At 41.0% G+C, this 18284-nt stretch overlaps 1 protein-coding gene across 1 annotated transcript in view; it reads right to left on the bottom strand.

Annotated features, from left to right (window-relative positions):
• Positions 1-18284, bottom strand: part of SVOPL (SVOP like) — a 43676-nt gene that overhangs the window by 7585 nt on the left and 17807 nt on the right. The window contains exons 10-12 of the mRNA XM_060244596.1: positions 16440-16513; positions 13866-14077; positions 12660-12771 (exon numbers count right to left, since the gene is read on the bottom strand). Of these exons, the coding sequence (XP_060100579.1) occupies positions 12660-12771; positions 13866-14077; positions 16440-16513 (398 nt within the window). The remainder of the gene's footprint in view (positions 1-12659; positions 12772-13865; positions 14078-16439; positions 16514-18284) is intronic.

Genomic DNA, 18284 nt, shown 5'->3' with positions numbered 1-18284 from the left:
TAACTAAAAAGATGCAAACCTGCCTCATTTGCGTAATTTATACAAGTCGCAGAATTCTGCTTTTCCTCCCATGGAAATTATTTTTTAAATGTTGAATACATTCAGCTTTAGTTATGAGTTTCTTTTGTGCATTTACAGGAATACCACAGCATGCCCCAAATGACCAAACTCTGCAAACCTGAATGCAGGAATCTGTAAGCTCTTGGGCCTCTATTTTTGTAAGAACAGCTACACCTCATTCGTTTCACAATAACAAGCCAGCAAGATTATATAACAGGTCAGGTCATCAAACAGGATTAAGGACTTCAAATCAAAAGGCACACTTTGTTCAGATTGGCCTCCTCAGACATTCCGCATTGGCACCAGCTCCCTTCCATTCCATTGGAATAATCTTGTTTGAAGTTTTACAAGTTGCTCATCATTCACACACTTGTCCTTTTCCTTTCAAAACATGAGTTGCCATGTTGGCTCAGCTCACAGTTTGATCTGGCACTCAGGGATGCTCCACCTACCATGAATTTCCCTCCTACCCATCACTTCTGGGCAGGAAAGCTTAAGAAATGTAAATCGTAACGTCTAATTGGCTCCATTACTTCCCAGCAAATTTACAGGAGGGAGAAACCAACAGGCGCTGCAGAGCAATAAGTTTGATGCTGATTTTCCATCCAAAAGTGAAATTCGTAAACTGAAGCTCAAAGAACTTAAATCTAAATTGGCTGCACAGCAGCAGTTGATGGCGAAGCCCAGGTTACATTTGGTCAATGCAACCATGGCATCCTTCAAGGTCAGCAACCTGATCGCAAAGAAATGCAAACCTTTCAATGAAGGAGAATTTGTAAAAGATTGTTTTCTTGAAGCAGCAGACAATCTTTTTGAAGGATTTAAGAATAAGAAAGAGATCATAGCTGCTGTTCAAGATGTACAATTGTCAAGAAACACCGTTGTGCGGCAAATAGAAAAGATGTGTGGAGACACAACTGAACAATTGTTGGAGAATGTTTCAGTTTGTGTTGCTTTCTCACTCCAACTGGATGAATCTACAGACATAAGAGATATAGCCCAGTTACTAGTCTTTTTCTGGATGGTTTTTGAAGACTTCAGTGTTAAAGAAGAACTACTTGGAATGATTTCTTTAAAAGGGAGAACTATTCAGCTCTTTCCATTTTTTTGTGTCAAAGTGTAATCTTCCATTGCATAAACTTGTTTCCATCACTACTGATGGAGCAAGTGCAATGACAGCTGAGGTTAACGGTTTCCTAGGCCTCTGTAGACAGCATGACGACTTTCCAGATTTCTTTTCTTACCACTGCATCATTCACCAGCAAGTTTTGGCAAGCAAAAGTCTCAATACAAAGACTGTCATGGACATCACTTTCAAAATTGTAGATTCAGTTTGTGTAAGATCACTTCAAAGAAGGCTTTTCAATCTTACTCTTGATGAAGGGGCAGCGGAAATCATTTTGCACACAGATGTAAGGTGGCTAAATTTCATGATTTGCTGAATGAAATAAGGTTTTTGAAGGAGAAGGGAGATGACAAAGCAGAGTTGGAAGATGAGTGGTTATGTGGTCTGGCATTTCTCGCTGACTTTACAGGCGAGCTAAGTGATATGAACATTGAACTACAAGGTAAAAACAAATGCATTGGCGAGATGATGAGTACAGTTTCATCCTACAAGAGCAAATTTGAGCTAATGATGACTGACCTTGCAAACAACACTTTTGATCATTTTCCTAATACGCAGGACCATCTGGGACAATATCCAAATTTTGTTTTTCAAAAGTATGTGACAGAAATCTGCTGTGTTATCAGGAATTCAAAAAAAGATTCTGCGACTTCCAAAGAACTGAAAAAGTTGTGGAGTTCTTGTCATACCCATTCAAAGCAGATATGGACATTAAGGAAACTGCAGCTGCTATCAGTAAAAATTATTGATTGAACAAGGCATCTCTTGAAAACAAAATAGTAACCCTTAAAAAATGACATTTTTCTCAAGACCCATGCTGAGCAAGAATCGTTTTGGAAGCTAGTGCCTAGAGACAAATTTCCCAACTTGAGAAGATGCAGTGAAGCTGTACACTCCTGTTTCAGTTCAACTTACTAGTATGAATATGCGTTTTCCCATCAGAAAATGACAAAGAGTACACAGCATTCCAACATGACAGATGAACATCTCCAGGATTCCCTGAGACTGGCCCTCATGCAATATTCACCCAACTTCAAAAAGCTGGTGGATGAAATGCAGACTCAGACGTCTCACTAATTAGCAAGAGTGAAGTTTTAAAGATTGCACAAGATCAGCCTGGATCAATACTTGACCTACATTTAAAACAAATTACTCAATAGAAGTTAAAGAAAGTTATAACAATAAAAATGTAAGAAAAACTGTTTGCAGTTCTTTCTGGATCTTCATCTCTCTTTTGTTTTTGCTTATTTTGCTTACCAATAAATGATAGAAGGTGCATTGTAAATGGGGGAGGGGCAGTGGAACCCAACTTTGGTGGGTTAAAATCTAATTCGAAACTAATTTGGAACTTAATTTTCATGGTGGTAGATCACTAGCTCTTTTGTCCGGAAAAAATAGATCATGACCTGTTCGAAGTTGGACATGCCTGACAAAGAAGAAACATCAGATGTTTGAGAGCTGCGAGGCATGAGTGCCAGATGTTTGAGAGAAGGGAGGAAGGGAGGGAGGGGGGCTTTGAGAGCCACACAATATGTGTAAAAGAGCCACATGTGGCTCCTGACTTACTGTTTGGCCACCCAGACTTTAGGATTTTACCTATTTTCCCTCCATATGTTGGTATAAGCTGACCACCCCTTTACATTCTAGATCACGCTTTCCATTACAAGCCATGTTGTAATCAAACATACCACCAATCCAGGGCAAGATGACCCTGTAAACACTTAAAGCAGGCTTTTGTGTCGAGGAGGTAGGGCTGCCACATTTTTAACCTGGCTAAATATACTCAGAATCAGTCTTCACTGATTTTGCCAAGGCTGTGACAACAAACCCAGCATTATACACTGTGGTACTGCATTTGCAATATAATCATGGGCTTCACAAACACACCAGTTCATCATAATTAAATGTGGTGTTGAAAAACTGGTCTTGGACTGCCATGCCAATCCAGTTTCAGGAACCTGCTCCTGCTTTGGGGAAATGCTTTATTAAATGATTGCTAAACTGAGTTGCTAAAGATCTCTTTCTTCACATGTCAGCGTTCTTCCCAAGGCTTCTAAAAAATTCATCCTAATCCTTGTATGACAGGCATGTAAGTGCCTGCACATGCACAATGTTTGCTTTATTTATATATGCGTGTATTTCTGTTTTTACAGTATGCCCTTCTTGCTGGGACTTAAGGCAGATTGCACAGCGTGAGTCAATAAAATCAACAGAATGGGACATTCAATAAACCATGAACCAACCAGAAATATAGAAACAGGAAGTGAAGCAATTTGTTGACATAGTATGTTCAATGAAGTAAAATGATACAGTAGGATCCAATTTACAACAATCTATACTCAATAGAACAGACCACAGTCCCTAATAATTTATTAAATTTGACTTTGCATTTAACAAAGTTAAATAATTTAACCTTGTGAATTTATTTATTTATTTATTTTATGATTTGTATCCCGCCCTTCCCACAAAGATGGTAAAGATGTTTCATACAGGGCTACCCTGTTATTTGCATTTTAAAAGCCCTCTTGAATAATTCCATTTTGCATAATTTGTGGAAAGCCAGGAAAGCGGGAGCCATCCTGACCTCCTCCATAGGGTTGCCAAGTCCAATTCAAGAAATATCTGGGGACTTTGGGGGTGGAGCCAGGAGACATTAGGGGTGGAGCCAAGATCAAGGCTGTGACAAGCATAATTGAACTCCAAAGGGAGTTCTGGCCATCACATTTAAAGGGACAGCACACCTTTTCAATTCCTTCCTTCCATAGGAAATAATAAAGGGTGGGGCACCTTCTTTTGGGGCTCATAGAATTGGACCCCCAGTCCAATCTTTTTGAAACTTGGGGGATATTTTGGGGAGAGACACTAGATGCTATACTGAAAATTTGGTGCCTCTGTCCCAAAAAACAGACCCCCCCTCCCAGAGCCCCAGATACCCACGGATCAGTTCTCCATTATTTTCTATGGGAATAAATCTCCATAGGGAATAACAGAGTTCCCAGCAGATATTTCCCTCCCCTCCCCACGCTTTCTGATGACCCTGAAGCGGGGGGAGGGCCTCCAAACCGGGGAATTCCCTGCCCCCACCTGGGGATTTACAACACACAGAGAGTAACATGGCAAAAGGACAAAAAAAAAATCAAAGGTACATAACCCACCGTGAAAACCAGCTTCTATTATTAAATTATACAAGGTCAACAAAAATAAACACAAATTCCACCGTCATAAATTACAAAGCAACCATAACTTTTAGTCCCAAGGACTAAAAAGTTATGTTTGTTTTGTAATTTAGTCCCAAGGACTAAAAAGTTATGGTTGTTTTGTAATTTATGACGGTGGAATTTGTGTTTATTTTTGTTGACCTTGTATAATCCCCTGGTTTTACAGGCTTCCCCTGGCCCCCAGCCAGCTGGCCGGTGGGGGGAAGCCCCGCCCCCACAGTCACCTCTAGAGCGCTGGCAGGTTTAGAAACCTGCAAACAGGTCTGTTTTTAAAATGTGTACCTTTAAAGTTGAGCAGGAAACAGGAAGCGCTTCAAGGGGAAGCACCAAATTTGCAGCATAGCATCTGATGCCTTTCCTCAAAACATCCTCCAAGTTTCAAAAGAATTGGACCAGGGGGGCCAATTCTATGAGCACCCAAAGAAGGTGCCCCTATCCATCATTATTTCTAATGGAGGGAAGGCATTGAAAAGGTGTGCAGTCCCTTTCAATGTGATGGCCAGAACTCCCTTTGGAGTTCAATTGTACTTGTTCCAACCTTGCTCATGACTCCATCCCCAATGTCTCCTGGCCCCACCCCCAAAGTCTCCTGGCTCCACCCCCCCAAAGTCCCCAGATATTTCTTGAATTGGATTTGGCAACCCTAAGTCTGATTCTTTGCCAAACCATGGACCAAGTCATGCCACGCCCTCCTGTCTTCCACCATCCTCCGAAGTCTGCTCAAATTTGCGGCATAAGAAAAGGCCTGCGTAGTTAATAAACAAAGTAATGAAAGCTGTAAAAGGTAAGAAGGACTCCTTTAAGTGGTGGAAAACCAGTCCAAGTGAGATTAGTAAAAGGGAACACAGGCTGTGGCAAATCAAATGCAAGACTGTGATCAGGCAGGCAAAAAGGGACTATGAGGAGCATATTGCAAAAAACATAAAGACCAACAATAAAAATTTCTTCAAATATATTAGAAGTAGGAAACCAGCCAGGGAGGCAGTGGGGCCCTTGGATGACCATGGGGTAAAAGGATTACTGAAGGAGAATAGGGAAATGGCTGAGAAGCTGAATGAATTTTTTGCCTCCATCTTCACTGTGGAAGACGAGAACTTTTTGCCTGCCCCAGAACCACTAATTTTGGAAGTGGTGTTGAAAGACCTGAGTCAGATTGAGGTCACAAAAGAGGAGGTCCTACAACTGATAGACAAATTAAAAACTAATAAGTCACCGGGTCCGGATGGCATACATCCAAGAGTTCTGAAAGAACTCAAAGTTGAACTTGTGGATCTTCTAACAAAAATCTGTAATCTTTCATTGAAATCTGCCTCCGTTCCTGAGGACTGGAAGGTAGCAAATGTCACCCCCATCCTTAAAAAGCGTTCCAGAGGAGATCCGGGAAATTACAGGCCTGTCAGTCTGACTTCAATACCGGGAAACTTGGTAGAAACCATTATCAAGGGCAGAATGAGTAGGCACATTGATGAACACGGGTTATTGAGGAAGACTCAGCATGGGTTCTGCAAGGGAAGATCTTGCCTCACTAACCTGTTACATTTCTTTGAGGGGATGAACAAACATGTGGACAAAGGAAACCCGATAGATGTTGTTTACTTTGACTTCCAGAAAGCTTTTGATAAAGTTCCTCATCAAAGGCTCCTTAGAAAGCTTGAGACTCATGGAGTAAAAGGACAGGTCCTCTTGTGGATCAAAAACTGGCTGAGTAATAGGAAGCAGAGAGTGAGTATAAATGGGCAGTCTTCGCAGTGGAGGACGGTAAACAGTGGGGTGCCGCAGGGCTCGGTACTGGGTCCCATGCTCTTTAACTTGTTCATAAATGATTTAGAGTTGGGAGTGAGCAGTGAACTGGCCAAGCTTGCGGATGACGCTAAATTGTTCAGGGTAGTGAGAACCAGAGAGGATTGTGAGGAACTCCAAAGGGATCTGTTGAGGCTGGGTGAGTGGGCGTCAACGTGGCAGATGCGGTTCAATGTGGCCAAGTGCAAAGTAATGCACATTGGGGCCAAGAATCCCAGCTACAAATACAAGTTGATGGGGTGTGAACTGGCAGAGACTGACCAAGAGAGAGATCTTGGGGTCATGGTAGATAACTCACTAAAAATATCAAGACAGTGTGTGTTTGCAATAAAAAAGGCCAACACCATGCTGGGAATTATTAGGAAGGGAATTGAAAACAAATCAGCCAGTATCATAATGCCCCTGTATAAATCGATGGTGCGGTCTCATTTGGAGTACTGTGTGCAGTTCTGGTCACCACACCTCAAAAAGGATATTATAGCATTGGAGAAAGTCCAGAAAAGGGCAACTAGAATGATTAAAGGGCTGGAACACTTTCCCTATGAAGAAAGGTTGAAACGCTTGGGACTCTTTAGCTTGGAGAAACGTCGACTGCGGGGTGACATGATAGAGGTTTACAAGATAATGCATGGGATGGAGAAAGTAGAGAAAGAAGTACTTTTCTCCCTTTCTCACAATACAAGAACTCATGGGCATTCGATGAAATTGCTGAGCAGACAGGTTAAAACGGATAAAAGGAAGTACTTCTTCACCCAAAGGGTGATTAACATGTGGAATTCACTGCCACAGGAGGTGGTGGCGACCACAAGTATAGCCACCTTCAAGAGTGGTTTAGATAAAAATATGGAGCAGAGGTCCATCAGTGGCTATTAGCCACAGTGTGTGTGTATATATAAAATATTTTGCCACTGTGTGTGACACAGAGTGTTGGGCTGGATGGGCCATTGGCCTGATCTAACATGGCTTCTCTTATGTTAGCTACATCAGTAACACTGTCCAGCCATCTCATCTTTTGCCATTCCCTTCTTCTTTTGCCTTCTGTCTTTCCCAGCATCAGGATCTTCTCCAGTGAGTGCTCCCTTCTCATTTGGTGGCCAAAGTATTTGAGTTTCAGCTTCAGCATCTGACCTTCCAGGGAACAGTCAGGGTTGATTTCCTTTAGAACTGACTGATTTGATCTTCTTGCAGTCCATGGGACTCTCAAGATTCTTCTCCACATGTGCAGTTGTTGATTTTGCCCAATGGGTTGCCAATCCCTAGTTGGGCCAGGGGATGGATAATTGATCTGTGGGTATCTTGGGCTTTGGGAGGGGGGCTGTTTCTTGAAATATTCAGCATGGCATTTGATGCTTCTCCTTAAAAAAAACTCTCCAAGTTTCAAAAAGATTGCACCAGGGGGTCCAATTCTGCAAGTTCCAAACGAAGGTGTCCCCATGCTCCATTATTTCCAAAGAAGAAAAGGGTTATTGCCTTTTATACAAGGAGCACAGTTTCTTTAACCATCACCAGTGATTCAACCATCACCAGTGGTCTGACCTAGCCTCAGATCGCAAAGCATGGAGGCACACCATCCACCAGGCTGTCTCTTCCTTTGAGAACGCACTCTTAGCTGGTCTTGAGGACAAAAGGAGATTGAGGAAGAATCGCACTGCTACAGCACCACCCCCAAATCAGACTTTTCCCTGCAGCCACTGTGGCCGGATCTGCCTGTCCCGCATTGGTCTTGTCAGCCACCAGCGAGCCTGCAGCAGACGTGGACTACTGCACCCTTCTTAAGTCTTCGTTCGCGAAGTCAAGCCGAGAGAGACAGTTTCTTTAAATGTGATGGCTGGAACTCCCTTTGGAGTTCAACCAAGCTCATCACAAGATTGCTCCTGGCTCCCACCTCCAAAGTCCCCAAATATTTCCTGAGTCAGATGTGGCAACTCTACATTTGCAGGTGGCACCTTCAGAGGGCTCTGCTTGGATGAGCAAAGCTGCTGTGGTGGAGCATAGGGGGAGAGAGAGTCTCACAGATACGAAGGTCTAAGGCCATGAAGGGCTTGGCTAGTATCTTAAATTGAGTCAGGTTAACAGATTGGCAGTGACTGTGGAATGGAAGTAATCTGCATGTGCCACCTACCTCCTGATAATAACTGGGCCATAGCATTCTGCATGAGCTGGAGTTTCCAGACTGTGGCCCCATTCAGCTAGGGTTCCCAACCTCCCACTGGGGGTGGGGGTTCCCTAATTTCAGGGCCTCCAACCTGCTGGCACAGGCTTGGCCAGTGGGAGAGCCCTGCTATCAAAGAGCTCCACCAGTGCCCAAAATGCCTGATGTAATTATGTCACCCAGAAGTGACATAATCATGCTGGGCACGACACACGGGCATGCTCTAGCATTTTGGTAAAAAACTCTTATGGTGCCATAAAGGTTTTTTAACCAAAATAGTAGCACATCCCTGTGTGACATGCCTGGTGCAATTATGTCACTTCTGGGTGATGTAATCATGCTGCACATGCAAAGTGCGTGTGAGGGAAGTCCCTCTGTTGGCAGCCAGGCAAGAACTGGCAACCCTACATTCAGTTGGCAACCATTGAGCTGTATTTTCAATACAGTGATAATAGATTATAGAACAACTATAATTTGTATCCATTCCACTAAAAGCAAATGCAATTGCTTTTAGCACAAGGAGTCTTCTATTGATGCACCTTTTGAGTCAGCAGAAGGCATTGTGCAAAAGAGGAAAAGAGCTGCTATCTGCCGCATTGGTCTGTAGGATCCAACCCTATGTTCCTCCATGACACTTAATTTATTAAAAGAATATTCTCTAGGCTTTTAAATGAATAGAAGACAAGCTCCTGGACAGTAAAGGAATATAGTGGGTGGAGTAAAGCCTTCCTTGGTATATAACCTGAGAGAGAGCTTGAGCAAAAGTTACTGGGATGAGAATAAGTATGTCACAATTGAAAGATATTGTGTGGCTTGACCTGGAGGCCGAGGTTAACCTGATCTCATCATATCCCGGAAGCTAAGCAGGGTTGGCCCTGGTTAGTATTTGGATGGGAGGCTGCTAAAGAAGTCCACAGCTGCTATGTAGAGCCAGACAATGGCAAACCACCTCTCTTTGTCTCCTGCCTTGAAAACCCTACAGGGTTGCCATAAGTTGGTTGCATCTTGACAGCATTTTCTACCACCTGGTTCAAGGGTTGCCAGGTCCCAACCAGGGGCTAGGAAATCCCTCATTGTAGGGCCTCTCCCCATGGCATCTATCAGCTTGGCAGTGGGGAAAATACAGGCAGGGAAACTAGACATTGCCCTGTGTCACCGGCAGGGTTTTCTTTGTAGAAAAAGCCCAGCAGGAGCTCATTTGCATAGTAGGCTACACCCCTGATGTCACCATTGTTGCACACAGGGCTTTTTGGTAGAAAAAGCCCAGCAAGAACTCATTTACATATTAGGCCACACCCCCTGATGGCAAGCCAGCTGGAACTGTGTTCCTGCTAAAAATAAAGCTCTGCTGGTAACAAAATAATGACACTTCCAGCATGCACCATAAGTGATGTCATTGTGTTGCCAGTGACACAGGGACACTCTGGTAGTTGGGCAAAAACTCTATACTGTAGTCATTTTTGCCACAGACTTTTTGCCCAACTGCCATAGTGTTCCCAGTGCATGTAGGGTAATGCAAACCAAGGTCTAGTTTTCCTGCTGATAAGTCCCCCCATCTCTCCACCAGTTGCCAGTCAAGAAATATGAACTGTCAATAACATTTGAATGGCCACTGTACAGTGTGTTCAGTTCTCACAATGTTTCGATAATGCCTTGGGAAGCGCCTTAAACAGCATTTGAATAATTTTATTAAAGAAGAGCAAGCAGGATTTTTCCCAGGAGGCAAATTAGAGATAACATCAGAACGTTTATAGACATTATTGAATATTATGAAAAACATCCTGAAAAAAAGTAGCATTATTTTTTGCAGATGCAGAGAAATCGTTTGATAATGTACATTGGGACTTTATGTTTGCAGTGATGGAGAAACTGAAACTGGGAGAAGATTTTGTAAGAATGGTGAAGGCCATATATACTGAACAACAAGCAAGACTCTGTATAAATGCAGATTTGACAGAAAAAATAATAATCAGTAAAGGAACAAGACAAGGTTGCCCTCTATCTCCATTGATATTTATAATGACTTTAGAGGTATTGCTTATGCGAATCCAAGAAGATAGAGGGACTGCAAGTGAGGTCTTTCCTATAAATACAGAGCGTTTGCAGATGATGTAATGTTTATAAATGAAAATCCAACTCCAGTTACACCGTTGTTGCTTCGTAAGATACAAGAATATGGAAATTGGCAGGCTTCTATATAAATAAAAAGAAGTCAAAAATTGTGTAAAAATATGTCAAAGAATAAACAGGAAGAACTACAAAATTTAACAGAGTGTGAAGTGACCTCCAAAGTAAAATATCTAGGTGTAGAAATTACAACAAAAAACATTGACTTGTATAAAAATAACTGTGAGAAGCTCTGGCGGAAAATTGATGGAGACTTATTAAAATGGAATAAGTTGAACTTGTCTATGCTGAGCAGAATTTCTGCAATTAAAATGAATGTTTTACCAAGAATTATGTTCTTGTTTCAAACAATTCCAATAGTGAAGGACAGTAAACAATTTAATAATTGGCAAAGGAAACTTTCAGAATTTGTATGGGCTGGCAAGAAACCAAGAATTAAAATGAAAATTTTGACTGACGCAAAAGAAAGGGGAGGCTTCCAATTGCCGGATTTAAAGTTGTACCATGATGCAGTTTGCTTGGTGTGGATCAAGGAATGGATGACGTTACTGAACAGAAAATTATTAGTATTAGAAGGCCATGGAAATGTTTTTGGTTGGCATGCATATCTGTGTTATGGGAAAAGTAAGATGGATGGCTTCTTCTTGCATTATTATATAAAAGTAATTTGTTAAAAACCTGGTCAAAATACAAAAGATATGGGGACGAGAGGAAACCGCTTTGGATAGTACCAACAGAAGTAATAAAGTTATATTCAGATATTAATGAAGATAAATGGTTATCATATAAACAATTGTTAAAAATACATGGCAGTAAGGTGGAATTAAAATCGGCGGAAGAGTTAGAATATAATTGGTTTCAATTGCAGCAAATTAAGAGTTTGCTTGAACAGGATATTAAAAATGATGGAGTAAGACAAGAACAAACAGAACTGGAGAGAATGCTGTTTGGCGATAATGAAAAATTGATTTCAAGAGTTTATAAATTACTATTGAAATGGTCTACAGAAGATGAAGTAGTTAAATCTCAAATGATAAAATGGGTGATAAATATAAATAAAGAAATACAGATGGAACAATGGGAGTACTTATGGAAAAACTCTATGAAGATATCAACATGTAATAATATTAAATAAAACTGTTTTAAAATGCTTTATAGGTGGTATATGACACCTAAGAAACTGTTGAAAATGAACAATCAGGTGTCGGATAGATGCTGGAAATGTAAAAAACATGAAAGATCTTTCTACCGTATGTGGTGGACTTCTGAAATGGCAAAGCTATTTTGGCAAATCATTCAGCAAGAGATTTCAAAAATTTTGGGTTATAACATTAAGAAGGCACCAGAAAACTTTTTGTTGAGATTACAAATAGAAAAATTTCTGAAACAAGATAGAACGATAATGTGGTACATGCTTTCAGCTGCGCGGACATTGTATGTGTAGATGTGGAAGTAAGACAAAATACCAGAAAAGTGGGACTGGATTATAAAAGTTATGTATTGGAGTGAAATGGACAAGCTTACAAGAATCTTAAAAGAATATGATGTAGAGAAGTTTAAAGATGAGTGGGGAAAATTTCAGAAATAAATTGAAAAACAATGGAAGGTTAAAGGACATTTGGTGATTTTTGACAACAGTTGAACGCTAGAGAAATAGTAAATGGATTACAGTTTAAAAATTGAGACTATGGGATTATATCCTTTCTTTATCTTTTTTCTCAATTTATTATTTTGATAAGGTTTATAGTTAAAATTGAGGCTATGGGAATATATATTTCTTCAATTTTATTTTTAAAATAAGGACTAAAGGATTATAATGAAAATGGACGATAATTATTGTAAATAGGGTTTTTTCCTTATTTTTATTTTATTATAGTTATAAGATTTTTTATGAAGATTCTTAAAATGTTAAAATTATCTTTTATTTCTTTTTAGTATATTAAGAAAAATGCACCGATGGAGGTCACGAAAAGGGGGGGAGGAAGGTGGAAAATGTAATGTATTGGTACTAATTTTTTAATAATAGATGAGTATTAATATAATATATTGCAGAATAATAAAATTGTTTTTACACAAAAAGATAATGCCTTGGGAAGATCACAAGCTCTAGGGTGTACAAAGTGCAATATGCAACACATTATTTTCATCTCAATATGCCAATACTTGACAGACTTGCCTGGAAGTGCATATGTTGAGGAGAAGGAAGAACAGTGCTGTACACCCCATAGTTATTGTCAGGCTCAGTCGCCTTCCCAGCAAATTGATGCCTAGAATGTTTACCGGGTTTACTGGAAAACAATGAATGGAAAAAAAGAAACATCATGTCAAGATTGTAAAGATTAGGTGACTCAACCTGGCTGTGAAGCCCTCTTTACCATCAATCTATGCTCACTAACTCAATCCTGATACTCCTTCTGATTAGGTAACAATCAGGTTTCCATTTTCAGAAGTTTTACAAGAACGTACTGAGACACCTAATGTTGTAAGAAGCCTTACATTTATGGTAAATGTTTTTGATTATAATACAATATATACCTTGATACTATAAACAAGATACTGTATGTACTCTTCTGTTGTGTAATTATTATTAATGATAGATAATTCTGCAATGTTATTGCACAATAAAATTTTTATTGGGGAAAAAACAGCTACTGATGTTATAATTCCTGGACATATTTGCAAGAACTGTTCAGACCTCCAGGACTCTGGCAATACAGATGGGGGCAATAGGAAGCAAGGCAGAACTCCACTTGTATTTTCTGGAATGCACATCATGAGGAAATGTGGATGAGTCAGCAATATCCCTGCATTAATCAAAATCTACTTTAAGCCACACTCTTTATTCATGAGAGAACCATACAGCATGTGAATTAGAGAGCACAGATCTTAGTTGTTGCAACTGCAGCCAACCTCTGAGTTGGCAAAATCTACCCTCTACATCATTAAACTTGTTACCTGTTGGGAAACCAGATGAAACATTAGTAGTCTGTGACTGGATATCCCATCTTTTCTATTTTCTTTGAAAAGCAGCCAAGAGAGACAGATTTAAATTGGGATAATGGCACAAACAGGGGAGAGTGTTAAACCCTTTCTCATCACCCACTAGGGACTCAATACAATCCCCCTTCCCTGCAACTGCTTTTCAAGATGAGACAGGAGATCTGACCATAATTTTCCCTCTACCTTGGCCCTAAGAGCCATGAGCTCTTGGTTCACAGGTTATTCCAGAAAGCTAAGTAGGACCGAGTCCTGTGGATGTCAAAAGCTGCTATAAAGCACCCCCCCCACATGGTAGAGAGTACACAGACTTTACTTTTGCAATGTTCTTTCTCTCTTCCCTTCAGACAATAGCATATTAAAATAAAGAAGGGAAGATAGTTACATGCAATTTCTCCAATTGTGCTGATGATCATGACCTGGTAATCTGAAGGGGCAAACAAATGACATAAGCAAGGGCTCCGGATCTCCTCTGCATCATTGCCAACAGCTGCCTTTTCAGCTGTGCCTCCTCCTCCTGTGGCACAGACCAGATTCTTCTCTAGTAACTCTGCACTGGCCAGGATGACACCATAGTAGGCAAAAGAGATCCCCAGCCTGCAAAAGAGAAGGCAGAAGAACCAGCATAACAATTGAAATTAGTCTGGTGTGGACAAGGTTCTCTCAAAGGACCTGAGAACACAGTTTGGAATAAAGTACAGTGATCTGGAGAACAAATAGAGGGACTTGAACAGTGTTAGAGCTGAAAGTATTCTGGGCTCATTAAGTAGACCACTGCTTGCCTGTGATGCTAAAGAAGAGGGCTGCTATTAAATTGCTCTATGTTTATTAGCAAAAAACTGATCAGAATATGCATAAGTACTTTTCAAGTAGTAGGTTGGGAAAGGAGTTAACCTTTAAACCATCCTTTGGCGGCGGGGGGGGACCCTTATACTGCATTGGGGGCATAATTCCATCTCAAACCAAATTCCCCATCTGGTTTTAAAAGTCCCACAAAGTTTTGTTTTGATTTTGGTTTGCATGAAGGGCTATTTCTATCCAGATCACTTAAAGCAGTTTTCTGGATCCATGTTTCCTTAATGAGTTCATGGACCACAAAAAAATTCCTAAAGGCTGAGAACAGATGGGCATTCTGGGATGGCCTGGAGGCGGCCCGAATCGGGGACGGCTCAAAAAGAGCCATCCCGGAGCCTCCATATGCTCACCCACATGCTGCCCGCATCCCATCTGTTAGGTGGCTGGGCGCCTCTGCATGGGAAGGTGACCCAGAAGCCAGATTCCTTTTCTTTTCCCTTTCAGCTCCTTGAGCTCGGAGGTGGTCGGAGGAGCTCGGGCAGTAGGAGGGATGCTAAAGCCATAGCATCCCGAAGGGGGCCTTAGGAGGGCCCCCTGTTAGCAATGAACTTTACTGGAAGTGGTAGCTTTTTGAGCCAGATGGAGCGGCCTGGAGGACGGGGTGAGGATGGGATAGGGATGGCTGGCAGATGTTGCCATCTGCAGGGATTTTTTGGGCTGACTTCAGAGGCATCTCTGAGTTGGCCCAAAGTGCTGGTCTGTAATCAGCCAAAAGGTACTAAAACCATTATGAGTTTTAACATGTTGTGTCCAGTTTCTGTGTCTTGACTTTGAATAAGGCAGTTATCGTTCACTTCCAAGTTTGCTTCTGGAAACCTATTTCTCAGGCACACAGATTTCAATCCAAACAGAATACCAAGAGAAGGAGCCTTCAGTTTTCCTGTCAGTCAGTTTTCCCCAGGGGCACTATTAACCCTGTTGGGGGCTGCACATGTACTGCTGCATGTATACAAGCAACTCAAACATATAGAATCAGAAAGCCTTCCCCCAATTAACTGAGATAGGGCAGTGACTGAAGAAAATGAAAGCACTATAAAGAAACATCAATGGGGTTGATCAAGTTTTGTTAATTATTCTGGGTATATCGAGTCACTCATTTCTGTCACTTTTCATCCACTGTCCTCCTGCCAAAGTAAATAAAATCATTGAGGTGCCAAGATAATTGTCAAATGAAAAGCTTTCTATTCCAAACCTTGCAACAATAATCCCTCCAGGAAGGAAGAGCATATTATCCAAAATCAAGTAACAGAAGATTCAAATTGGCATGTATAGAACAGCCAACTAACTAGATAAGATAACAAGATAGATCAAAAGGGAAAAGATGTATGTGAATTTTAGAAAAAATGTGCATGACAATTCACAGTGCAATATTTGTAAATCTTGATTATTGGTGTGGGCTGGGGTTTTTTTCCAATGTGCAATTTTGAACAGGTAGGCAAGAGTTTGTACACATGCAAATGGAATGATGTGCCAATATTGTGTGCTTGTTTTTTTGATATCCCTCCCTCTAGTAATTTCATCAACAGCGACAGAGGAATACAAAAACCAGAAGCAGAAGACAGTGCCTGCCACTGCTAGACAAGCACGCATTCCATTATATCCGATGCCCAATCTCATTTGCTGGGCTGTGTGTGTCTTTAAACAGTTTTAAATTTCTTAGATACAACAGAATAAGATTGCTGGCTGAATCTCTGGCACCTTGTGTCTGCATTGCAGTGCTATACAATATAGCTATTTAATGGATCTGGAGGTGTGCAGGGGATATTTGTGCAGCTTCATTATCTTCTGTGTGTTCATCTTTTATTCACATGTAATTTCCCAGTTAACAGGAAGAGAAATAGGCTTTCCATAGAATGTCATCAGCTGTCATTTGGGTCTTTGACCTGTGATACAGAGACAGCTGGTTGTGCATAGGTTGTTTTCTGAAAAAGAGACTACCAAATTCAATCATCAGAGCCAATTTTCTCCCATTCTAATTGACTATCCTGCAAACAATGACTTTCCTCTTTAAAATGCATCTGAACTAACTCCCTCGGTATGTTCCATCGATTTCAGTTCGCCTAGACACACCATCATCTGAAAGGAACAACTCAAACACATTTACCATATAATCCATATCTGCAAAGTTGTCCGTAAGTATTTGGAATCCATTAAGTCTTTGAATCGACCTCTTCTTTCCTGAAAATAATAGTTTAAAGGTAGAAATAAATTAGGATTGCACTGCTGAAACCTAGAAATCCTATCTCTACAATACCAGGGCTGGAAACAATTTCAGGACTATAATCCAATGAAGTCAAACAGTTAATGGAAGGATGGATTTGTCAGTGAAAATTAAACAAGATAGCTAACTGGAATCTTCATTTGTGGTGGCTTCCAAAGAGTATCAGGCGTTGGAGATAAACAAAAGAAGGTAAACTGTAGCAATTTTAAAATGTTACATTAATTTATGTATTTTTATTTTATTTATTTATCAAATCTATATCTTGCTCCCTCTCCCCCGGAAGTGACTTGGGACAGCTAATAGCATATAAAATACACCAATAAAAGCAGTACAGAGAAATGATAAATAATCTTTAAAATATAAAATGGTTAAAGATTTATCCCCATTAAAATCTACTCGGTATCAAGCAGGGTAAAATGCAAAGCCACAGCTGCCTGGTGGATTGCAATCACACAAAAGCCACCTGAAAAACGGCAGCCTGTGAAACCTATGGAAGTCCTGCAAGGCACATATCTCTTGTACCAAAGAGCAGGGGCCACTACTGAGTAGCCCCTCACCCATGTTGATAGACCAAGGACCTTCAATAAATTCCAATATGAAGATGGGTGAAGTCAAGAAGGATCATGCTGGGAGAGGTGGTCTGAAGATATGAGAGCCCCAGGCCATTTAGGGTTTTAAAGGTAAGTACCAACACTTTGAATTGGCACCAGAAACTAATTGGGAGCCAGTGCAGCTGCTGTAAGATGTGTTATATGCACTGACCAGGACACTCCTGCCAGCAATCGGCAGCTGTGTTCTAGACCACTTGCAGCTTCTGAAGTATATGGACATATGAAGCTGCCTTATACTGAATCAGACCCTTGGTCCATCAAAGTCAGTATTGTCTACTCAGATTGGCAGCGGCTCTCCAGGGTCTCATGCTGAGGCTTTTCATGCCTATTTGCCTGGACACTTTTTAGTTGGAGATGCCTGGGATTGAACCTGGGACCTTCTGCCATGGGCTTCTCCAGGGGTTAATGAGGGCTGCTGGGGTGTGTGGCAAAGCTCCTGGTAGCTGGCTGGTTGCTCTCTCCTAATCCAGGGATTGTTATGCAGCTGCACCTACTATTCCATGGACAATGTAGGTGGGGTGGAGGAGTGGGGGCCTCAGAAAGGTTCAGGAACTGTGCTCTTGAGAGCTCCTGCTGAATTCAAGGCCTGATTTCACAAAGTAAAATCCAGTTGGAAAGTGCATTAAAAGTGGGTTGAAAGTGCATTATTTGGTGTGTGTTATTGCAGCCTCCTTCAGCTCACCTTACCTCACAAAGTTCCTTTGCAAAGATAAAATGGAGGAAGAGAGAACAATTTTGTAATTTCTTTGGGTCTCCACTGGGGAGGAAAATGGAATAGTCTTATATTATAACTACCATCTCCACAAATCATGAGACAGTAATGAATATTTATTTAATCTGAGGGTCAACCACCAAGTATAATACTATTCTGAATCTTACTGTAATTATTTGAATTTATATATGTGTTTTCCTTTAATTGTTTGTAAGTTACAGTAGAGAATGGAGGCTGAAAGAAGGAGATAAGTGAGTGAGGTGATTGGTTGCTGACTGAGTGTGGGCAGAGCTAAGAAGTATCTGTGGAGAGAGAAAGAGGGAGAGGTCAGCAGTTAATAGTGGTCAGTCAGCAATCTACAGAGTCTGAGAAGCAGTCTTCTAATTGGAATCTCATACTAATGCT

This window comes from Heteronotia binoei, chromosome 8 (genome assembly GCF_032191835.1).
Source record: "Heteronotia binoei isolate CCM8104 ecotype False Entrance Well chromosome 8, APGP_CSIRO_Hbin_v1, whole genome shotgun sequence".
NCBI lineage: Eukaryota > Metazoa > Chordata > Lepidosauria > Squamata > Gekkonidae > Heteronotia > Heteronotia binoei.
Note: the sequence above shows the minus strand (reverse complement) of the source record. Positions and strands in the feature narration are given on the sequence as shown.